The sequence below is a fragment of the Drosophila virilis genome, chromosome 2, assembly GCF_030788295.1.
Source record: "Drosophila virilis strain 15010-1051.87 chromosome 2, Dvir_AGI_RSII-ME, whole genome shotgun sequence".
NCBI lineage: Eukaryota > Metazoa > Arthropoda > Insecta > Diptera > Drosophilidae > Drosophila > Drosophila virilis.
The window spans coordinates 113,412-136,454 of record NC_091544.1 but is presented as its reverse complement, the minus strand read 5'-3'; the positions used below and the strand labels follow the sequence as shown (position 1 = coordinate 136,454).

Sequence of the window (23,043 nt, the reverse complement as noted above, 5' to 3'; positions counted from 1 at the left end):
ACAGATATATTATTACCTATTTTTTTACTGTTATTCCTGCAGGTCAGCGATATATTTCAATTTATCGTTGCCAGCAACAGCATGGACATTGCGCCCGAGGACGCCGAAGTGGTAGCCAGTTCAAAGTCGCGCAGCAACAGCGGCGCATTCAGCAGCCTACAAAACGCTATCCCCCATTGTTTGCTTCTTCGTGGAGCACTGTTGCTTGCCTTTGGCTTGCGAAATAGCCAGTTTGAACGACTTCGTTTTGGCTTGGGATAAGCCATACATACAGCGTCGGCTATGCCGAGAAACTTGATTTCTTATAAAGTTAAATTTGTATTTTGTTTAACTTGTTTTTTTGCCAAAAAGGTTAGGGAAAATATGAAGACGATCTCTAAACTACACGCTTTAAAAGATACTATATAAGTCTTCAACATTATTTCATGTATCTAAATGTGCATCTGTAAAACACATTCACTACTTAAGCCCATTTAAATGTATATTTTGTTTTTACTGCCACCGTTGAATTTAATCAATCATTTCGTACAGGTACTACAGAAAACAAACCAAAGATACACCCAGATTAGATTTATAAAAATATATACAAAAAAAATTAGGCAAAAACTTAACAACCTCCAATGTAAATAATTTTTCAACCATTTTGTCAGCCATTAAATTAGCTATTTCATGAGCGCAGAATAAAAAGTGCGAGTAATACAAAAACGTATTATAAAGGGCAACTGCGAATGCAATATATGAGAATATGAAAGCAGCAAATCCATAGTAGGATAGTCCACTCGAACTAGGTCATGTAAATATGCATCAGATATTTGAATGTGAATTACATTTTAAGTATTTCATAAAAACTCCAATGCGTAAATAATATATGTAAATTAAGCAAGCATTATATAGTGATATTATTTAGTTTAAAATGAAATCATAAATACCTATGAATAGCAAACGAAACACCACTGTAAAATGTTAGCTGTAAGGTATTTTTAATATTCCTGTTTTTGTTTTTGTTTTTATTTATTTCGCTCAACTTAGTTGTAAGTGCACCAACCACATTAATTTAGAATAACGTTTCGAATTATAGTTAGCATTTAAGAAAACATGTTGTACCACCAAAAACAAGAAAACTAAAATAAACCCTAATATAAAATTCAAACACGCATTTTAGCAAACTAAAATACAGATTATAAGTAAACCATGAATAACAGCTCATTAAAGTACTTGTAAATACAAGGACATTGAGCGCTGTATTTGATCAGCTTTTGCACCTAGCAGTTGTACGATCGTACTTGTATATTTAGCCACAAAATACGGCCAAGCTAATTTTAAGCATGCAATATGAACCCATACAGATACGACTTTTGTGTAGTTGCACTTGAAATAAATTGTCGAATTAGAGGTAAATTAATTATGTGTGTTAATAAATTGCCACTAAGAAGTGAACTCGTAAGCATGGGTTATGGTGTAACTACTGTAATTGAAGCATTAACAACTTGACAATTTACAGTAGCATCAAGTTAATCAGACAAGTAAAAATAATAACATTAGAATGTATTTCCTGAATATATGTCAACTAAAAAGCAAACAAAAAGTTCATCAAACCGAGGCAACCAAAGAATATTTATAAAATTCACTAAATTCTAACTAGTTATATGCTAATTATGGTGGTACTTATATGATTATTGTGCATAAGAAACATTACCGATAAAAAATATCTAAATTAATCAAATACAAATAAAGCATTAGATGTAAAATAAAATATGAAAACTACTTTTAATTTATGTTGCGGATTCCAAACGCATATTTATTATGTGTTTGCCAAGTATCTACAAAATTAAACTCGAACTCATTTATATTCTATATAAGAATAGCACTAATAACAATCATAACAAGTTGAACTGGCCTGCTCTCGAACTTAAGTTCCGGTAAGACTTCGCATATAATTATGGAACTGTTTGTAATATTATCAATAGCTTTAAATCAAAACCACTCAGCGGTTTCAGGGATTAATAAAGTTTTGGTTCAACAACATACATACATATTCCTGCAGTAACAAACTACCCTGAACAGTTCTTGGCTCCTTTGTACGGCAGTGGACACCGCATACGTGCTATGCTTAAATTATAAAATCTTAAGCACTTTCTAAAGTTTATGCATGAAATTTTATAGAGCGAAAAACTACTTGAGCTCCATTTTTAGAAAACCCAAAGAAAAGCAGGGACGGCGGGGTGAGCTACTATTCCCGGAAAATTCTGTTATTTAAAGTTGCAACTCAGCAACGTCCCCCTTTCCGTGGTGATATTTGCATATTTGAGCAAGGCCTGCACCGGTATGTAGAGGCACACTTGACACAAGTTTCTGCGCATTTCAAACTTAGTGACCATAATGCATGCAAGTCTCAATATATTTCACATGAATTTTAATGAAATTTACGTATCCAGTTGCTGGAGTGCCTCCAACAATGTCGTTGACCGACCTAGCAGCTGGCTCAAAAACTAGCATCGCTGCAGAAATCTTTTTTATTTGGACTGTGCAATTACAGTTCTACAAATTTTTGCAAAGCCCATAATGGATAATTGCGCAGCCACAAGCGACAATTACAGCCATTTATGTTGCTATGATGGGTAGAGTGTAAACTTTGAGCGCATATTAATTAGCTCGTTTATCATTTGAACACTTTTTTGACAGCTATCGCGGAAAACTCAAGGCAATGTAAAATTAATTAAGTTGCGCCACGAGCAAACTCTAAGGACATTCACATAAACTACAATTGGAATTCAGAGCTCCAAGAAGTAAACTTTCAACAGAGCAACTCAGGAATGGCACAAAAAAAGAAACGAAACAAAAAGCTGCACTTTCAACTGTAAGGAATCGGCTGAAAATAAAATCATAATTAGTATTGGTAAAATTGGCAAGGGCGCCGTCAGCACTCACTGCGTAAGCTATCAACAATTTCAGATGGTTAGCATTGCTTTCTGCTTTTCAGTGCTCAGTGACGAACAGATGGACTAGCTAGCAGCGGGGCGACAAGTGCGATTCAAACTTTTATAATTAAAAATTTGCATCCTGTTTTTTTTCGTATAGCAAATAAGAAATAGATGCAGGAAAATCATAAAGCTACACGAAAGAAGAACTTTTGAAGCCAAGTGTGAATTAAATTAATTTTCAACTGATTTGATTTTTCCAAACTGCAAAAAAGTTTTCGCTCTCAAATGTAGTGCGATAATGGCTTGGCGAGAAGGAAAAGTTTAATAAGCAAAATACAAAAAGGCGTTAACTAAAAATTAAAGTAAAATATCCTTTATATCGAATAAACACCCTAGCCATTGAACACATGACACAGAAAAGCAAACCAACTATCTGCTGTGTCCGCCCGGCAATAATTCGGTACAATTTACAAGAATCTACTCAGTGCCCAAAACAAGGCCAAACTAAAGAAACAGCAAAAGGGCAATGCTATTGCCCAATAAATTTACATAATTTTACAGTCAAAAGCGAAAGCCGTAGAAGAGAGGCGCCCTGATATTTATGGGCGCAGCTTAATGACGGTTTAAAATGTTGTACGTCGGAGCAAAGCGAAGATCCTCTGTATCCAGAAAAAACACACACACAAACTCACTTACGCAAGAGTTATGCTGAAACAAATCTACATAATTTAGAAGCAGGCTGGCAATGAAGTATTCAAGCAAAAACACTTCTAACTCCTAGGCCGCCTGACACTGGGCACAAATCAAAAGGCTGCCTCCTCCAGGCAGGATGTTACAAAAATTTGTACATCAATCGATTTTGTTTGATTTTTTCTCGACAGGCTTTCAGGTCGTGTCTGTAACGTTAGCCGCTTGAGATTTACATAATTTATAGCATTGGTGGTTGCGAAGTTGGATTGAGCGGTTGGGCAGGCTAAGTGTTGGTGCGCTTTTTGTCTGATTGCTCACAGTAACACATTCTGCTCATGTATTGGAGCAAAGGCTAGTAAATTGAATAGCATACAATTTAAAGAAAAGAAGCAAGTACTCTGCATGCTTAAACCTTATACCCATGCATGTGTCGTTACCAGATTATTGCAACAAGAACTAACCAGATAATTAAATGGAAAATCAATAGGAAACAATAATCACTGTATGATTGAAACAACGTAAGCTTTTACCATTCATTTAACAGCCAAAAATGGCAATAAAAAATGTGCCATTGCGTCGAAAACGCAACCATCCGCGGGAGCTCCCGACTAGGGGATACCCTGAACCCTCTTCTTCCAACATCAAATGCATATATATTCTATTTTAGAAGCTATATGCCAAGTTTGGTGACTCTAGCTCTTATTATTTACCAAAATTGCCCAAAAAACAGGATATCGATATCGATTTTTATCGATTGCTTGGAAACGGAGTAAGTTATCGATTATCGGAAACAAGCTCGAACTGCGCGGGAACTAGGAGCATCTACATCTAAGTCTTTTAAGTCTCTAGCTCTTATAGGTTCTGAGATCTTTGCGTTCATACATACGGACGGACGGACGGACGGACGGTCGGAGGGACGGACGGACGGACAGACAGACGGACATGGCTAGATCGACTCGGCTATTGATGCTGATCAAGAATATATATACTTTATGGGGTCGGAGATGCTTCCTTCTGCCTGTTACATACATTTGGATTTTGCACAAATACAATTTACCCTTATACCCATTTTTAATGGGTTCAGGGTATAAAAATTTAAAAAATTCTGGTCCGATTTGAATTATGCTAAACTAATTCTGATAAAATGAGGACAAAAAAAGGAACTGTCTCTAAGTAAGCAAAAAATATAATGCCACAGCAACAGCAACGACGGTAAAGTTCATGCAGAACAAAAGTTTATCTCGTACTTTGTTTGCCCACACAAAGAAACCAAGCAAGGGCGGAGATTGGGTGGGATTGCCCGCTCTGACAATCGTTGCATAAAATTCAGCGCAGGATCATGCGACGGAAACGTTTCGGAGTGTGCCCGTTAAGAATAAAACAATGACGCCTATGTTGAACGCCAGATGGTGAGCGTTGAATGTTAAACCTTGTGCGTTAGGCGTTTTCTTTTCATTAACATAAATGTTTAAAGTTGGCCAAGCAACAGCCCAATTGTTCAAGGCAATACCAAGGAGGTGGAACTACTACGTTCTCTCCAATAGTAAAATGACTTGAACCATGTGCCTTTGTGGCTTTCATATTTTATTTGGTTTAACCCACCATTCTCGCTCAATAACGTCACGCTCGCTTCCGCGCCTTCGCCTGCGTGGTGCACATTTGGGACAACATTGCATGCCATTCGCTTTACATTGCAGCTGACCAATGGTAGCTTATCAGGCGAGAACATGTTTCTCCGGAATTTCATTAGACTTCACCCCGCCCTCATCACCACTGTTATTGCTTAATGGCCGGTTGTTGCCTTTTTATACCTTGAACATACTGAAATCAAGTAAGAAGGATATAATGGTTTTGTGCAAAGGTATGTAACAGGCCAAGGAAAGCATCTCCGACCCCATAAAGAAAGAAAAATATTTTCTTGGTTGATCTAGCCATGTCCGTATGTATGAACGCGTCGATCTTAGAAGAAATTTTGAATTGTACTAGTGTCCGAGTACGAGTTCCGACAGACGATAGCTTATCCCGTTTCTAAGCTATCGATATAATTAAATATCGACCTCCGGTCTTAAAGCAAATTTTTTAGGTTTTCAGAACTAGAATCACCATATTAGACACTCTAGAAGAGTACATACAGATTAAGTACCGCCACCCCCTGCTAAAAATCAAATAAATAAATTCTTTTCAACTTCTTATTAATTCAAGCCACAATTTTAATACTATTGGCTTTTTGAGAAAATATTATATTCTACAGCACAATTAGACATACTGCTGAACATTTTATCAATATAGGATATGTACAACAGAAGTTACCGATAATCAATAACTTGTCCCGTTTCCAGCAATCGATTATAATCTATATGGAAATTTCGCCAACATCATCATATAAATCACATATATTCATACGAGCTTCAATTTGAAATTCTATAAACAGAATTGCAATTGTGATTGTTTTGTATTATGTGGGGCCGTGCTGCCGTTTTAATTTAGTTTGTCTTTGAAACTCAATTCCTGGTATGGCTGTGGAATATGAAGCAGTGGTAATATTAGTTTCAAGGTATCCCCTAGTCGGGCGCCCCAGAATAGAGCAATATTATTTGTTTATTATGCCATTATTTGTCGTAAAGGTCATGCCACCTAATGGCGTTACTTCGTTAGTCGTGCGATAAGATTTTCATATTTGCAATAGGGTCGGTTCGTATACATCTCAGAAACTGTAAGGATCATGTGGAATATGATTCCACTTACAAATGGTTCATCCATATGTATATATCTATATATATATACATACACATATACATATGCCGCAATCATGCCCGCTTGGCACGAGAGAATCTAATTGGCATTAAAGCTCAACCAAACGCCTATAGACTGGTATAAAAGTCAATATACTGTTTCGCGTTATCCCAGACCCAAACACATGAAAGTCTGTCGCAAGCAACGCACGCAACTGTGAAGCCACGAAAGGCTACTCAGCTATAACCTAGTATAAAGGCTATGAAAACCATCATTCACATTTAAATCAACATTTCCCGGCGACGTTTATCGTAATTGAGCACAAGCCAAGCTGAGTATAGTCACCTCATTTACATGTCTTGGTTACTAAAATTGCTAGGAAACTTGAATTAGGTGCATCTCATTTGTTAAAACATATTCGTGTAGTTAGCATTTTTAAGGGCACACGCGAGTATCTGGATAATTAATTTAGTTCCTAGATTAATCAAATTACCATATTATACAAAAATAATACATTACCTGCTATAATACATAATGCTATAGCATTACCTGTTATAGCTATAATTTGTTTAGCGAAGGTTACTTAAGGCCTAAAACGCTAGAATAATGCAAGTACTTAAGCGAGGACATTTAACGTTCGGCAAACTAAAACAACATGCAATGCAATTGAATGGATGCCTAAAAATATTTCCTACCCAAGCATATTCTAACTATGTCTGTGTATTTACACACATAGCCATTAAACAATTTCAAAGGTTGCTTAAGTATCGATGCCCTGGGCAGACAACCACCCCAAAAAAAAGCTGCCTCGTAACACTTAACACCAATGAGTAAAGTACAAAGATCCGTTCTTTTTTCATAATTTCGAAATTTGACAATATTAAACAATAACTTGGGCAGAATAAACAATGTTTATTGTATTATGGCTAGGCCTATACATGTCCTGTCTGCTTAGATCTGCTAATGGTTTAACATATTAAAAAATCACGTATTTGCTATTAGTCGGGAGTTTCCGACTAGGGATACCCTGAGCGCTCTTCAACCAACACCAATCGCATCTCGCGCTACGAGGTCGTTTGCTTTAATAAAAATATTTATAAACAAGTAAGAGGTTTTAGTCGGGAGCTCCTGACTAGGCGATACCCTGAACCCTCTTCTTCCAACATCAAATGCATATATATATTCTATTTTAGAAGTTATATGTTAAGTTTGGTGACTCTAGCTCTTATTATTTACCGAAATTGCCCAAACAACATGATATCGATATCGATTTTTATCGATTATCGAAAACAAACTCGATCTGCACAGGCACAAGGAGCACCTACATCTAAAATTTCAAGAGTCTAGCTCTTATAGGTTCTGAGATCCCTGCGTTCATACATGCGGACGGACGGACGGACAGACAGACGGACATGGCTAGATCGACTCGGCTATTGATGCTGATCAAGAATATATATACTTTATGGGTTCGGAGATGCTTCCTTCGGCCTGTTACATACATTTGAATTTTGCACAAATGCAATATACCCTTATATCCATTTTTAATGGGTTCAGGGTATAAAAATGAACAAAGTATGCTATATATAAATACATATAAAGAAAGGGCTTCCTCTTTTAGAGAATCTTTTCTGGTTAATTTTGTGCGACTTAAATTCACACAACAAAAACCATTGCCATTTCCTTTGAAATCCACGGATAAAATCAATTTTACCAAACACCAACTAATAAATTGTCATGCAAATTTAAGGTGTCCTCATCTGACATTCCCATTGAAAACGAACTGATTTCAATGTAAGCCCGGCAATGTACGAGCCAAATTTTTAGCAATAAAAAAAGGCAGACTAGCAAAACTGGGATTGCAAACAGTACATAGGCCACCACCGTCGCATCATCAAACAAAGAGTAATGTGTGACAACAACTTTGCATGCCATACTGACATTTGACTTTTGCCTACCGTGTTTCGTGCTAGCCAACTGGTTTCCTCATTCATTTTATGAAATATTTCTATTTATTTTAGGCAGGTATGCTTCCATGTCTATAGCCTGTAAGTTTTAGCAATAGCAAGTAACTTATTTAACTACCTTTATAAAAAAATAAAATGGTATTTAAATTATTTTAACGCAATTGCTGTATTAAATAAGCATAACTTGCACAACTCTTAAATACCAAAATATTACGTGATTAATCAATATAGAGGTGTGCAAATCTTTTCCCAATCCAATCAAAATCACAAACGCTACAAAAATTTACAATGGGTTGAATACGGGCTTGCTGCTTTTCAGGCCTCATTCGCCCGCAAATAATCGACGCTCACTGTTAATGATTGGCACGTTGCTACCTTCAATAAATTGTTTTTTTCACAGCCAGAGCCATTTGCCACTAGTCGAACGACATATATAACAATACCTTAAACAAATACTCGACCCGTAGTCGGCTCAACTGCCAGCCATTGTTGTTTTTGTGTGGGTGAACTGGCAAATGGACCAATGTGACGTATACGTAATATTTCATTTCATTTGTACAACACAGCTGGGTGCTCATGTGCAGAGCATGTGCGTATGTTTACTTTAACATTGGTATTGGTATAACAAAGGTAAAGTTGCAACGACGCCTACAAACGTTTACGCAAAGGTTCAACACCGTTATTTATTTAATTGCATTCAATTTGCGGTTAATTGTTAAACAATAGCTAGCATTGAAAGCTCTGAACACTCACTTCCTTCGCTACCACAATATTCGCTACAGAGCTACGTTGCTGAATGGCTATGAAAACAGGCGGCAGAGGAGGCCCAAAAGGTCTTGGAAAGAGTTGGTGTCCTCTGGATGTTCGCTCACCTGGTCAAGTGTGTTTGTTGTATAAACAAATAAAAGTGCGGTTTTAATTGAACTTAAGTGGCATTGGTCGTGCTCTTGACATGGCATGGAGTTCCAGTACGCATTCTCGCACTTAATAACTGCACAAATTTTTCTACAAATATGTTTCCAAACTACGTTTAAGCAAGTAAGAGGTTCTAGTCCGGAGCTCCCGACTAGGGGATACTATGAACCCTCTTCTTCCAACACCAAATGCAAATATACATACTATTCTAGAAGCAACATGTCAAGTTTGGTGACTCTAGGTCTTATTATTTACAAAAATTGCCCAAAAAACAGGATTTCGATATAGATTTTAATCAATTACTTGGAAACGGGCCAAGTTATCGGTTATCGGAAGCAATCTCGATCTGTGCTTGCGTTCATACATACGGACGGACAGACGGATGGACGGACATGGCTAGATCGACTCGGCTTTTGATGCTGACCAAGAATATATATACTTTATGGGGTCGGAAATGCTTCCTTCTGCCAGTTACATACATTTACATTTTGTACAAATACAATATACCCCTTTTACCCATTTTTAATGAGTTCAGGCTATAAAAAAAGTAGTTACCTCAACAAATGTATCTAGCGGGTATGACGTGGCCATGCCCATGATACGTATATAATAATTAAACAAAGATTGACTTATGTGGGTGGGCAATTTCGACCTATGTCAATATAGGATATTTTAGAGTACCATTTTCAAATGAATTTTTACATTGATGTAGAGGATGAAATTTGACCGAGATCAGTCAGTCAGAACAAACAGTTTTATATATAGAGATAATTAATACTGCATGTGTTTATAATACAATTTAAAATCATGGACTGCTACGTGGCACACCAAAATATAGAACTAAAATTAAAATTTTAACCAAGAACTAACTAAATAAATGTAATGTTTTTAAGAAATGCATAGGTTTGCGATATTGTTCAATATGTAAAGAAGGAACTTGGGAACTATACGTGTCAATGTTTTGGCAGTTTACACTCTACTATAGAAATTTACTAAGAATATTTAGCTTAACAATGCATATTTTTGACATAAAAATAATCCACCCATAAACGATAACAAACAAGTTGTTCAACTAGGAAAAAATTTTGTTTAATAAGTAGTTTAAGTTACCATAAAATAATGCTATACAAACATATTGCTAAATGATTTGCAATTTTAAAAACAGGCAGGCACTTCCACAAAACTGCCTTATTTATTGTTACGGCCGCATTGCCTCTACAAATCTGCATTAATATTTGAAATTAAATACCTTCATTGGCGCTAATTAATGAAATCTGTATGCGCCTTTTTGTATGCAGTTAAATTTGATATCAAAGTTAACCAAGCTATATAAGCGTTTGCATTCAAAATTTAAATGAAATTTGTTACAAACACGTTACACTTCACTTTGCTGCAATAATCCATTGTACACATTTAAGCCCGTGGGCAAATGCTCCAGCCTACTTTAAGATGCCCACAAAGCAATTTGCCAATCTAAAATCGATTTCAAGCGGTACCGCTACCGCTGCTTTTGTGGTTAAACACGGCATGCACATAATTTATGTTTTTATCGCTAATTCAATGCCATCGGGTCATTTATAAAGCATTTCATCAATCAGTTTTGCGTGCGTATGTACTTATGCAATTAGTGCCCGATGAATTTCAAATTATATTCATGTTCCTAAACATTCGATTTTAATTTAAATAAACATATTAACCTCAAATAATCCTAGTAAAATGTTTTGAAAAGTGAGTATAAAAATTACAGCGTATGATAGACATTTTTCAGTTATTAAATAGCTTAGCTATTAATTATTTTGTAAAGCAATCTATTACACGTAAGTTTTCATTAGTTCCCCCACCACCAACACCCTCTCTCTCTTCCAAAATCGGATACATCCATTCAGTATTAAAGCAATAGCAATAAACAATATAGTTATAGATTCATTACGACTTGCGGCTATGAAAACTAAAATAGCCTTACACTTTTAAATAAATCTGCATTAAACAACGTTTTTATCTGTGCTAAGAGAGGTTTAACAAGATTATGATCGGTACATTCTGCAAGCTGCACAGAGCCTTAACGATATGGCTGAGAAAACTATTTTATGTTGTCACAAAACGTATTTATTTGTCAGGATAGTTTTTCATTCGTTCCATGACTTTAATTATTTACTATTGCAATTTATACTTGATATAAACACATTAACTTTCAACTTTATGAGTTCCTGTGTCCACGGTTTTCTCCATTCCTCATGTATCTTATGAAGAAGGTAAAATGTGTCATTACTGATACGAAGTGCGAAAATTCGATGTCTAGCTTCCCATTGTCTAAATATTATATTAACTATATATCACTGTTATAAAATAGTGAAGCATTTGCTCTTCACTATACTTTAAGTGAAATTTCTTAAAGCACTTTGTTCGCATAGTTCTGGCTTCTATGCTTCCGTTGAAATTCTCACACCAAGAAAAGTAACAACAATTGAGCTTATTTCCGGCGGAAGTATCAGTGTTTGGCAATTTCCGGTATGCTACTGGCTAAGCATCCATTTGTCTATGCACGGCATCTCACCAAGGTAATAAATGTTAATACTTATTAGGTACATGCCTTCGGGAATAACGGTCAGCAAACTTCTACTGAGGGCCCATAAAAATAAACAAGCTCTTGTCATCAATAACTCGCTATAAAGTAAAATGAATGCCTTTGGTTTCATCTGCTCGAACTTCTTTAAAGAATGGGTTTCATTGGTTCTTATAATCATCATCAATCTTGTATATAAATCCATTTTGACAGCATTCGCATATAATTTATATCAATTATTCAAATAGTTTCGTTGCAACCAAAAGCTGTTCATCGTTATCAGAAACGGCAATCTTAATGCACATTTATTACGATTCATTAATAACGTCATAAACAAGATGTCTGGAAATTTTTCTTACTTTGGGGAAAAGATGGGAAATCAATGCATATTGAGTGTATTTGACACGTTTTCGGACAGAATCAGCAAAGGCATAGGGAGGAGCAAATTAAAAACTCTTATACAAAACAAAACAAAACAAGTAAGAGGTTCTAGTCGGGAGCTCCCGACTAGGGGATACCCTGAACCCTCTTCTTCCAACATCAAATGCATATATATATTCTATTTTAGAAGCTATATGTCAAGTTTGTTGACTCTAGCTCTTATTATTTACCAAAATTGCCCACAAAACCGGATATCGATATCGATTTTAATCGATTGCTTGGAAACGGAGTAAGTTATCGATTATCGGAAACAAACTCGATCTGCGCAGGCACTAGGAGCACCTACATCTAAAATTTCAAGTCTCTAGCTCTTATAGGTTCTGAGATCCTTGCTTTCATACATACGGACAGACGGACGGACGGACAGACAGACGGACAGACGAACGGACGGACAGACAGACGGACAGACAGACGGCCAGACAGACGGACATGGCTAGATCGACTCGGCTATTGGTGCTGATCAAGAATAGGGAGATGCTTCCTTCTGCCTGTTACATACATTTGGATTTTGCACAAATACAATATACCCTTATACCCATTTTTAATGGGTTCAGGGTATAAAAATATTTGATTTTTGAAAGCGAATTTTAAATACTCCTGTGAAAATATTTGTCTAATGATGTATGTCGTTGTTCAGATGAAGTATTTATATACTCCTCCTTCAATGCGTCAAGTATTTTGTGACAACATTATTATTCCCTGTAAAAGAATTGAATTTACTCTTTTATACGATTATTGTAGATTAGAAAATACCCTACCCTCTGGCATAAAGTTTTGCTTAATCAGTTTGAACCTTACTTGTAGCCATATTTACAGCAGGGCGGAGATTGACCATCTGAGGAACGTTTTTAGCTGAATAATCCAAGCCTTATCTAATTAGGAATATTTATACATTAGAGTCGCTATTGTCTCCTTAGCCCTATTAGATAATGTTCCAATTTCATGATCACAGGGTATTGCTAATAATCAAGTCAATAAACAAATGCTAAACGAATATCTGTTTGTTTTAATTAGGTCTGTCTGACGGGCGGTTAAAGGTTATCATGTTATCATTGCGACTTAGCTCGGAGATTACAATTTATTTGAATATAGTGGAAACCAGCGGGCGCATTTCTCAGTCGACGGCTGCAAGCGTAAACATTTTAAAAATGAAACTTTTGCTATTTGTATTGGGGCTCTGTACTGGCGTTCTACTGAGCGCCGCTGAGGGGAACTTGCTAACACGTCTACTGCACCGGGATACGAAATCGTCGACGACATCGACGACAGAGAAAACAGGCAATCAGCTCTATATAAATAACAACTTACCAATCGTGGAGGCGCAATGCACTGCACATTATGCATGTAGTAAGAAGCTTACAAATGTGGCAGCACCACGTCCATGCGTTAAGTACTGCCTGAAACGCATAGAGTGCCCCAACAACCAGGTGATTCGCGGTAAGCCTAATCAGTGCGTGGAGCTAGACGAGACTCAAGTGTTGGCTGACTATGAAGCAACTACTACGAAACCATCGTCATATGGTGGAGCAACAACCGAAAAAATTATGGAGGTTGCTATGATTGATTTTCCCTGTCAGCCAGGCTACCTGCCTGACAGCCGTGGACGCTGCCGTGAGATATGGTGATCTGATCAGTAAGACACAAAAAGAAATCAAGTTTGTACCGTTCGCGACATTTTTACCTAGAGCTTTGAAATTGTAATGTAGAGTAATAAAAGTAAAACGAAATACCCATTAAAGAATTGCAATCTAAGGGTGGAGTGCCGTGATCCGAACTATTTTGCCTTTTGTCTTTACACAAAAACAACAGAAGCAACAAGTCATAAAACTAACAAATTTTAACGAACATAACTGTGATGTTCTGTAACATGTTAATCGTGTAAACTTAAATATAAAATTGCTATGCTTTGGACAGGCCCATGAGTGGACAATATAGAGACAAGTATTAAAATTAGCAAATGACAAGGCGTAGACACAAACAAGACGAATACTGCGACTTATCACGTGATTGACGCATGTTTCCACAGAGGAATTCAAATGTTAATATGACGCGCACCCAGCTGAAAAAGGGCAGGCGACTGGCAAAGTGAAATTTTATGACTCCGTCATGTTAATTGTGTAGCTTTGACGAGTTCATTCTCGTTCTTGTTATTATTAGTTGGCTGTTGGGACATTGTTGTAAGCCATAATTTGTGCGCTTGTAACTCACAATTTTAACAGTCAAGTCAAACGCAACTAACTTTATTAATTAACTATGCGGGCACCAAGTTTGACTCAATTTAAGCTCATTCTTTTTGTTTTCTTGATTTCCGCTTCCGACGCCAGCAACGAAGAAAACGATGACGAACCTAAACCCTAGCAGTTTACTTTAGCTTGGGCTTATGGTAATCAGCCCAAACGAAAATTCCAACCATCCAAACGCTACCACACCCCTAACCCAGCCTAGCCCACCTGTGTCTGGGTCTGGCGTGGCATTTGGAAATTAAACCGCACTTAGCCCTTAAAATTTTATAACTTAATTTTTGTGTTGCACAGTTGTATTTTTTCTTGTTGCTGCTTTTGGCATATTTGTGAACTTTTTGATTTGATTTTTGCTTTCTACCACTCCGCTGATTCCCTTCTTGTTGCTCGTTGTATGGTATTTGTGTTATGCGTGTTGTCTTTTCAACAATGGTAGTATACTTTGGCCTGGTTTCGGCTTGCGCCTCTATTCTATACATATTTGGCATGCGAATTACAATAATAAACTACTGACATTTATTTTATACAGGAAAATATTTTGCGCTGATAAGCTTGATCTATAGCTACAGGAATTCAAATGGACCGCGATAAGGGCAATGAATTTTTAAGGATTAAGCCTACGGGCGTGCCAAGCACTCATTTGAAAGTGATTGAAAGGCAACATAACTCAATCGCTTGGGGTTAATTGTACACTTTACGAGATTTAAATGTTGTGCTCTTTACATGCACAGCTTCGGCTTATTTGGTTTCCTTCGTTACAAAATAAATCAAAAATAAAACATTTCATAAAACAAATTTAGCTAACATCAAAAATAATGAGATTCTGTGCATTTTAAATACCATTTACAAGTACCCCGTGAACTGAAAAATCTCAGCACAGCTTGTAGTCAAAGGCCAGCGCAGGTAAATAAAGCAAATAAAAACAACTATTAATACAACAGAGAAGGCAACGACAACTGAACAAAACCAAAGAATTTTCATTAAAATTCTCATTTAGCTGCGCAATTATTTCAGTGCAGCAATTTTAATAACACTAATTTACCTTCAGTTTTCAACTCGCTCTTCCTATAATGCGGAAAAACGGAGCAGAGGTAAAATCTGCAAAGCTGAAAGAATAAAACTGAATCAAAAAAATATCATGCACTGATGAATTCTTACTCCTTTTCACTTATTCCCTGGTTTATAGACGTGGAAATCCAAATGTGTTCTTTTTTTCAACTAGCCCCAACTCAGTCCATTTGCAAAGTCTGTCATCTTAAAAGGGACATTAACAATAGCAGCAAAACCAGCAACAAATTTGCACTCTTGTTAAGTTCTTTGCATTGCACGTATAGTATTCGCTTTCGGTACGATGTTAAAAGTTTAGATCACTTTCTTATGTTATAGATGCAAAAATACAAATTTTAAATTCTCTGATTGTAATTTAAATTAAATTTTAAATGGTATGTTGCATGGGCTTTAGAAGATTTCCCCCTTATACATATTTAAATGATGAAATTACTTCAATTAATTTTCGAGAAACACAGTCATACATTATTAATGTTCAGAAATAACACACAGAATATACACACATAACAAAATTAGTTGACACAGGGAAGGATGCAAATCCCCTCAAATTAATTGAGAGCCCAATTACCAAAATCCAGGTCGGAGAGGAGATTAACACAAATCTCGTCATAATTAGCATTTCAGTAAAAACAATAAAATTACTTGCCGATTGCGAACTCTTGTAAATTTTTTGTCAATGCCGTATTCTAGGAGGGCTCTAAGTCTTTTAGGATTACTGCTAAGCCTTGATAATTTATGCAAAGTTTCTAACTAAGGAAACTTCTGAGTAACTGAGATATTTGTATAACAAATAGCTATCTCACATTTAAATTTAATACGAATGGTATCAAAAACTCACCCAGGCCAATTATTTCCACGAATGGTATAGCTGTAAATTAAAAAATACCAAAATGATAGTATTTATGTATTGATTTCCATTTAAATATTTTCTGTATTACAAAAGTAAATAAGTACATAAATAAGAATAGTAAGTAAAATACAAAACACATTTTGGTTAGGATATCTAAAAACTTTAGAACTTACTAGGTCTACCCCTCACCTTACGCTCTTGGCAATATGTTAGTACTAATAACTAATGGTTATGTTTAACTACAAAAGATAAAAAACTACAGAAAGGTTGTGATTTTACTCATTGGTATCTCACTTGATAAATTTTCGGCGCTCTCGCTACTCTACTTAATATTTTGTTGACCGTGCGCTGAATTAAGTTCACCCACATTGGTCAGTGGGCCTGGTTCTGATGAACCGGGTGTCACAGGCGTTTCAGCTACGTCCTCAGGATCTCCATGTTTAAGCCAGAGCGGCGCAAGACGAAGCATCAAAATAGCACCCAACGGCGCTGTGAAAATAATGGCCAGAACCGAAATTATGAGCACGTTGTTAGCCAATGTTAAATCACTTGCGACTTTGGCTGAACGAGCCAAATCTAAAGCAACCGGACCCAAGGCAGCCTGCGAAGAGAAATCATTTTAAATTATAGTAGATCCTTACAATTTTATGAAGGCTGCTTATGCTGTTCCTGTATGTATACAATTGCGACTGCATGCGCAAATGAATACAATTTTAATAAACGACAAACAAGTAGACATGACGAATTGCACAACCAGTGAAATGCAGACTGCATATTAAACATTATTTAAGAAGTACAAATTTACGGTCATCCCTTGAAGAGCACTGCGTCGCAACAAGAAGCATGGTAAAGCCGCAAACAGCAGGTTGATAGCCAAGTAAATGTAACATTTTCATTCTGGCTAACCACAAAAGAGGTGCGAAACATAAACGCGTACGCCACAAGGCGCACGCTCTTACATATGTTTGCGCTCGCAATGCGAACGAAATGTCCTCTTGCGCTGCAATTGCAGACAACAACGGATTCAACCACAATAATATTATCATACAAACTCAAAGTATAGCGTTAGCTTTTGAGCAAAACAAATAAAACCCAAATAATGGCTTGCCAAAATCAGTATAGCCAATGTCCAGTAACCATGCCGAACTTTCTCATTGTCATTAAACCTAGTACGTCATAGCAGCTGAAACGGTAAACTTACTTGGACGGTTGCTTTGGGAAAACCGGAAATTGTAATGTAAGCACGCTCCTTTCTTGACAGATTTCCGCCATATGTAGATAAATATGCAAAAGCTAAGCGGAGCTGAAACGAGACCAAGAGAGAAAGCAGTCAAGATTTTTCTATGCTTAACAGTTTGCATTGCTTTACAGCTGTTATTTAAATTTTAATTTTTAAGTATTCTTTAATAAATTGAGTGCATAACCTTCAGTCCGACAGCCGCAGAGGCCGACAGGCCAACAAAATATTTTCATACACAAACTATTGGCATGCTAACCAGAGAGGAACAGTTACTACAGCGGCGTTGCCGGTTATTTTAATTACCAAACTTCCAAACAGTACCAGCAGCGCTCCATAGCCAATTACGCGACCTTCAAGCACGGCAAAATTGATTTCCTTGCCAATTAGTGCAAATGAGACGGGTTTAAGAAATTTCCACAGCAGATCCAGACGCTTAGGAACACTTGCCTAAAACAAATATTTCGTTTATGAGAATTAATAATGAATATAAAGTAAAAACGTGCAATAAATATTTTTATTAATTTTACTAAATTTCGTGGCAATATTTAGTAATAAAGGCAAGAATAATGTATCTTGCTAGATAATCATTTTAAATTCAGATAATCTTCACGAAATATAAGGAATCGTTGACTTCCAGCAAATAAAAAAAGTTTTGCTTATACACTAAATATGCTATAAAAGGCAACGCTGACGAGCTGGGTACTTACTATTTGATGTGCTTGCATTTGATATGGGGTCAGTTTGAGCTCCTCCCTTTTCCAACCAATGCCAGCTATAAAGGCCAACATTACGCAACCTAAGGCACCGGCCGAAGTATAGCCGATAATTCGGCTGCCCATTACAGCTATTGAGCCACCCAAGATTGTCAAAGCAAAGCGCAGTCCATTTGCATAAACCTGGATATGATGGATGAAAAGGAAAATAATTTCAATGATAAGCAAGTGTGCTAAGTCGATGGTGAACACTTCTAGCCCCGCTCATTCATATACAAGCAGATATACAAGCGCCTTTGCTTAAAGCAAGTTCTTTAACATATTCTGTGTACTACAAAACAAACAATTGTGTATGGGTGTTCAAATAAACCTAATATGTACTGTATGCATTTACTCAACCGGGTTTTAGCTAGCAACTGAGAACAATATCACAAGTGACGTGTACCAACATAAGTGAAGTTAATTAACAACTAAGTACTATAATAAAATCATTAAATTACAAACAACGCGGACGAAGCTTTTTAAATTTTAGTTAAGTATCAAAACTAGAAATGTATTTGTATCCTAAATACAACATACAGTGAAATCTGGAGACGACTGTTCATCTCCAGTTTTTTGATAGACATCGAAATCGAAATACTTCAAATCAGTTCAGTTTTTAATTTTGTTCACTAGTTGCATTTAAATGCTTTTTTCTTAGTACATTAAAGAAAAGGTGTATATTTTTCTCTTGACATACATTCCAAGATTGAATTCTCGACGACGATCATACAGAGAGACGGGCGGTCAGCATCACGGGCACAAAACTGATACACTCTAACAAGTAAGTGAACAGAATAAGAAAAGAAAAAACCAGGACTTAATGGCAGCCACAGAAACCCACATGCACACTGACAATAAATAGTGATAGTTGCGAATATATACATGAATGCAAGTGGTGCGTCTTGAAAAGAACACAGCATGACATTTTTATACCGACGGCAGTTTCGCGTAGTGGTTATAAGAAAAAACAAAAGTTATGAGGGGTTTATGTATATGCACTTGTGTGAAGATCCATGTTTATGTACATGTGTGAGGGCGTGTGTATTTCCGAGTTCAAAGCCATTCAGTCCCACCCATGGCGTTTGATTATGCGCACCATTAGCGGTGTAAGTTGCGGCAATGAGTTTTGTGGCTGCAACGAAGCTGTGTTGCCGCACGCTGCTTGCATCGCAACTGCCTGCATCACAGATGCCATAAGTTCCATGGACGCTGGCAATAACTGTCGTCGCAAATGTCTCCAGCTCCAGTGCCATCGTCGACATCGTCGTCGCATGGATGTAAGCATGTTTTTATGCAAAATTCGCCCAGGCACAAACACGCACAACGACACATATTCTTATATACGTATATAACATACATACGTGTTGAATATCTAAGGCCTCACACTACGTTTTCCAAGAAAGGATTGTAGTATGTATGATAGCTTTCGGAGCCTTACGCCACCTAATAACATTGCGGTGTCGCGAGTTTTGTGCCATTAAATGCGCTGATTGAGTGTAGTAAGTGCTCACTGAATGTACTTTTTTAATGCAGCGCGATGCAGTGAAAGTATATTATAACTGTTTCGTACTGGCGTCAGAAACAGTGCTGAGCTCCACCCATTGCTTACCGCATTCCGCGACGGCAAATAGTGAAGCATCATGCCGTAAAGATAGCCGAAAACAAGTCCAATACCAATACCAATGGGTCCTTGCAATACTTTTTGTGTCAGTGAGCCTGAAAGTATGCAAGCATGCTTATTCTCTTTTGCATTACAGCAGAGAGTTGGTTTTTGGGTGGCACGTACTTGTGGAGAATATAATGCTGATTACGACGCCAAACATGAAGATAGCTACGACGTCATTGCACGTGGTCATAGCGTATATTAGGGTGTGTATGCCACTGTTCAGACCCAGGCGATCCTCCTTTAACTTAAGCATGACTGTGACGACAACATTGGGTGAGACTGCTGTGATGACCAGGCTAGAATACAATCACGTGATACATTTTTCAACCAATATACCTCGTAAGTACTTACCCCAGAGCTATCCCCCACATCCAGGGCATGGACAATGTAAAATAGGCCAGCACAGCTATAACGGCAACCTCCACTATTGTCGGAACGAGTGTCAGTCGGAGAATCATAAGCCACAACCGCCTAAATGCACTGCCATCAAGACCGAGACCAGCTAGCAGCATGATATTGGTCAATGCCAGTTCTCTGCAAAGTCAACTAATTAATGATAGCATTTAGCCAGGTGGTGTCTACACACTTACCTTAAAAACAGTTCAAAGCGCTCATAACCTTCGAAATTGGCCAAGCCAATATTGGTGTAAAGGACACCGAAGAAGAGCATGCCCAGCATGTCTGGCAAATGTATAAAGGTAACTAATATGCCAGATATTTGAGCACCAACAAAGAGTAGTATAATACGCATTATCACTGTTTCAGGTGTAGCATACTGTGGTAACAATGCCAAGGCCAAGGTCCAAAGCGCTAGAAAAATCATAAGCAGGGCAATATGCTCCGACACAAGAGACCAGTGAACTAATAAGCGACGCCACCTTCGAAAAATAAGTGCATCAGCTACATTAAATGTAACAAACTTGGCTTATATCTGTCAACTTATCGTTAGCAGAACATCAAAACACGACCAGAAATAATTTCCGTAAATGGCCTTTTGTGCTTGTTTCTTAATTCATGACACCCTAATTGCTGCTAATTATCCATTCACGCCGGTAAATAAAAAACCCGTCGTACAGAATATTTCAGAATAGAAATGGAAAACAAATCGCATCGCACACAAGCTATCCATTGGATCCTGTGGATTATGCAACTCTGCGGGGTCTGACCCTGGCCGCAGGAGGAACACAACAATTGGCTCCATGAGCAGCGTGTCTTCAAATAGCGATTTTATTTATATCTGCTCATAAGTGTAGGAGTTGTCTACAGCAGCAGCATGGGAGTATTGTTTCTCAACGACTATGTGCTTCCATTTGCCTATTTTTTGCCTTTTGAGTGACAAGATGGCCAGGGTTTTTTATGCTTACGGTTACAACAAGACTGATATGACGCAGACCTTTGTCTCAAATGTGACCCTGGACACGATCGGGTGTTACTTATTGTTTCATTTATCGTTAATAAATCGATTGCTGGGCATGCGACTGAAAGGGCTGAAGAATGTGGACAACGATATGAAATTTACGCAGGAGCTGCGGATGATCTTCACGTTACACGATCGCGTACGCAGGTCACCAAATCGATCTTCGTATGCTTGAACTAGAACTAAATTTGTTGATCAATTTTACATATTAATTTTCGAGGTTCAGACACTCGTTTCACCCTACATTCTCTCGCAGATAGTTTTGTGTGCCTTCATCATATGCTTTAGTAGCTATCGTCTACAGCACGTTGGGATACAGGCCAGTCCCGGCCAGTTTATAGCGTTCTGAGTGTCATGGTCCTTCAAATTTTGTATACCCTGAACCCATTGAAAATGGGTAAAAAGGGTATATTGTATTTGTGCAAAATGCAAATGTATGTAACAGGCAGAAGGAAGCATCTCCGACCCCATAAAGTATATATATTGTTGATCAGCATCAATAGCCGAGTCGATCTAGCCATGTCCGTCTGTCTGTCTTTCCGTCTGTCCGTATGTATGAACGCAAGGATCTCAGAACCTAAAAGAGCTAGAGAAATTTAAGATGTAGGTCCTCCTATTGCCTGCGCAGATTGAGTTTGTTTGTAAATAATAAGACCTAGAGTCACCAAACATGATATGTTGCTTCTAGAATATTATATATATATCAAGTACGCTACCACCGCAGAGCTATAAATCAAGTTAATAACCCAACTTATATTGCCACCAATCTAAGCCACAATTTTAATGCAATTGACTTTTTGAGAAAACATAAATATTCTATGGTACAATTAGATATACTGTAGAAAATTTCATTAAGATCGATTAAGAGAAAACCAAAGTTATATGTAACTGCGCAATTGGATGGCACAGCTAGCGAAAACATCAAGAATTTGTGTATACATGTACACACACACATTCATACGCGTCTCCTTCGCATTCTATCGCACTCTAACAGCATTTTAGTAGGTTTTTTTCTCGAAAATACTTAATTATTAGTGTGGCTGTTAATTAGAGGCATAGCAAGTGTTGCGGTCTGTCCGAGTTCGAGCCCTACCTGGGAAACTATTATTTTTTTTTTGCTGGTTCGTCTGTTGAGTATAGTCGTCAGCAAGTAATACGGTTAGTTGCGAGTTCGAACCCTGCCAAGGGTTGAGCGCGTTGCGCGAACTGCATTTTGGCGTTGGAATAAGAGGGTTCAGTGTATCCTTAACGTTTAAAAATTTCCATAATAAAATGTTGGCTTAGCTATTGCTTAATAAACACACTAATGCTATTTAAATAATATATATATAATGTAATATATCATATACTAAGAACTAAACATATCCATCGAGAAGACAGCTCTAAAACGTTGAATATATTTTTTCATTTTCCTGACATCGACATATTTATCAAGACTGATAATCGGAAGATGGATTGAACTTCGAATAATGAAATCTGCTTAATTTGTACAAGTTGGGAGTTAAATATTTTTTTAGGGTTTCTCTGAAACACCAAATTTACAGCTTAAAGGATTGACTAAATTCATCCTTACATTTACA

At 37.2% G+C, this 23,043-nt stretch overlaps 3 protein-coding genes across 9 annotated transcripts in view; 2 read left to right on the top strand and 1 right to left on the bottom strand.

The window, feature by feature from the left end:
- Positions 1 to 1,745, top strand: part of klg (klingon) — a 45,260-nt gene extending 43,515 nt beyond the window's left edge. The window contains exon 11 of the mRNA XM_032433461.2: positions 43 to 1,745. Coding sequence (XP_032289352.1) covers positions 43 to 261 — 219 coding nt within the window. The 3' untranslated portion in view covers positions 262 to 1,745. The remainder of the gene's footprint in view (positions 1 to 42) is intronic.
- Positions 1 to 23,043, bottom strand: part of Nha2 (Na[+]/H[+] hydrogen antiporter 2) — a 235,415-nt gene that overhangs the window by 202,018 nt on the left and 10,354 nt on the right. For 4 of the 7 annotated variants that reach the window (XR_011416033.1, XR_011416032.1, XR_011416035.1 and 1 more), the window contains exons 4-12: positions 20,637 to 20,924; positions 20,398 to 20,580; positions 20,167 to 20,342; positions 19,990 to 20,096; positions 18,333 to 18,521; positions 17,929 to 18,072; positions 17,587 to 17,688; positions 16,680 to 16,986; positions 16,374 to 16,403 (exon numbers count right to left, since the gene is read on the bottom strand). Coding sequence is in view for 3 of the 7 variants with exons in the window: in XM_002058324.4 (XP_002058360.2) it covers positions 16,708 to 16,986; positions 17,587 to 17,688; positions 17,929 to 18,072; positions 18,333 to 18,521; positions 19,990 to 20,096; positions 20,167 to 20,342; positions 20,398 to 20,580; positions 20,637 to 20,924 (1,468 nt within the window). In the remaining 4 variants the exon portion in view is untranslated. Of the gene's footprint in view, positions 1 to 16,373; positions 16,404 to 16,446; positions 16,987 to 17,586; positions 17,689 to 17,928; positions 18,073 to 18,332; positions 18,522 to 19,989; positions 20,097 to 20,166; positions 20,343 to 20,397; positions 20,581 to 20,636; positions 20,925 to 23,043 lie in introns of those variants that run through there. The other 3 variants (XM_002058324.4, XM_032433459.2, XM_032433460.2) reach the window with 1 other exon arrangement.
- Positions 13,346 to 14,001, top strand: Gbp3 (Growth-blocking peptide 3). Its single transcript, XM_002058326.4, has one exon. It carries the CDS (start codon positions 13,376 to 13,378, stop codon positions 13,850 to 13,852), a length of 477 nt encoding a protein of 158 aa, XP_002058362.1. The 5' UTR covers positions 13,346 to 13,375; the 3' UTR covers positions 13,853 to 14,001.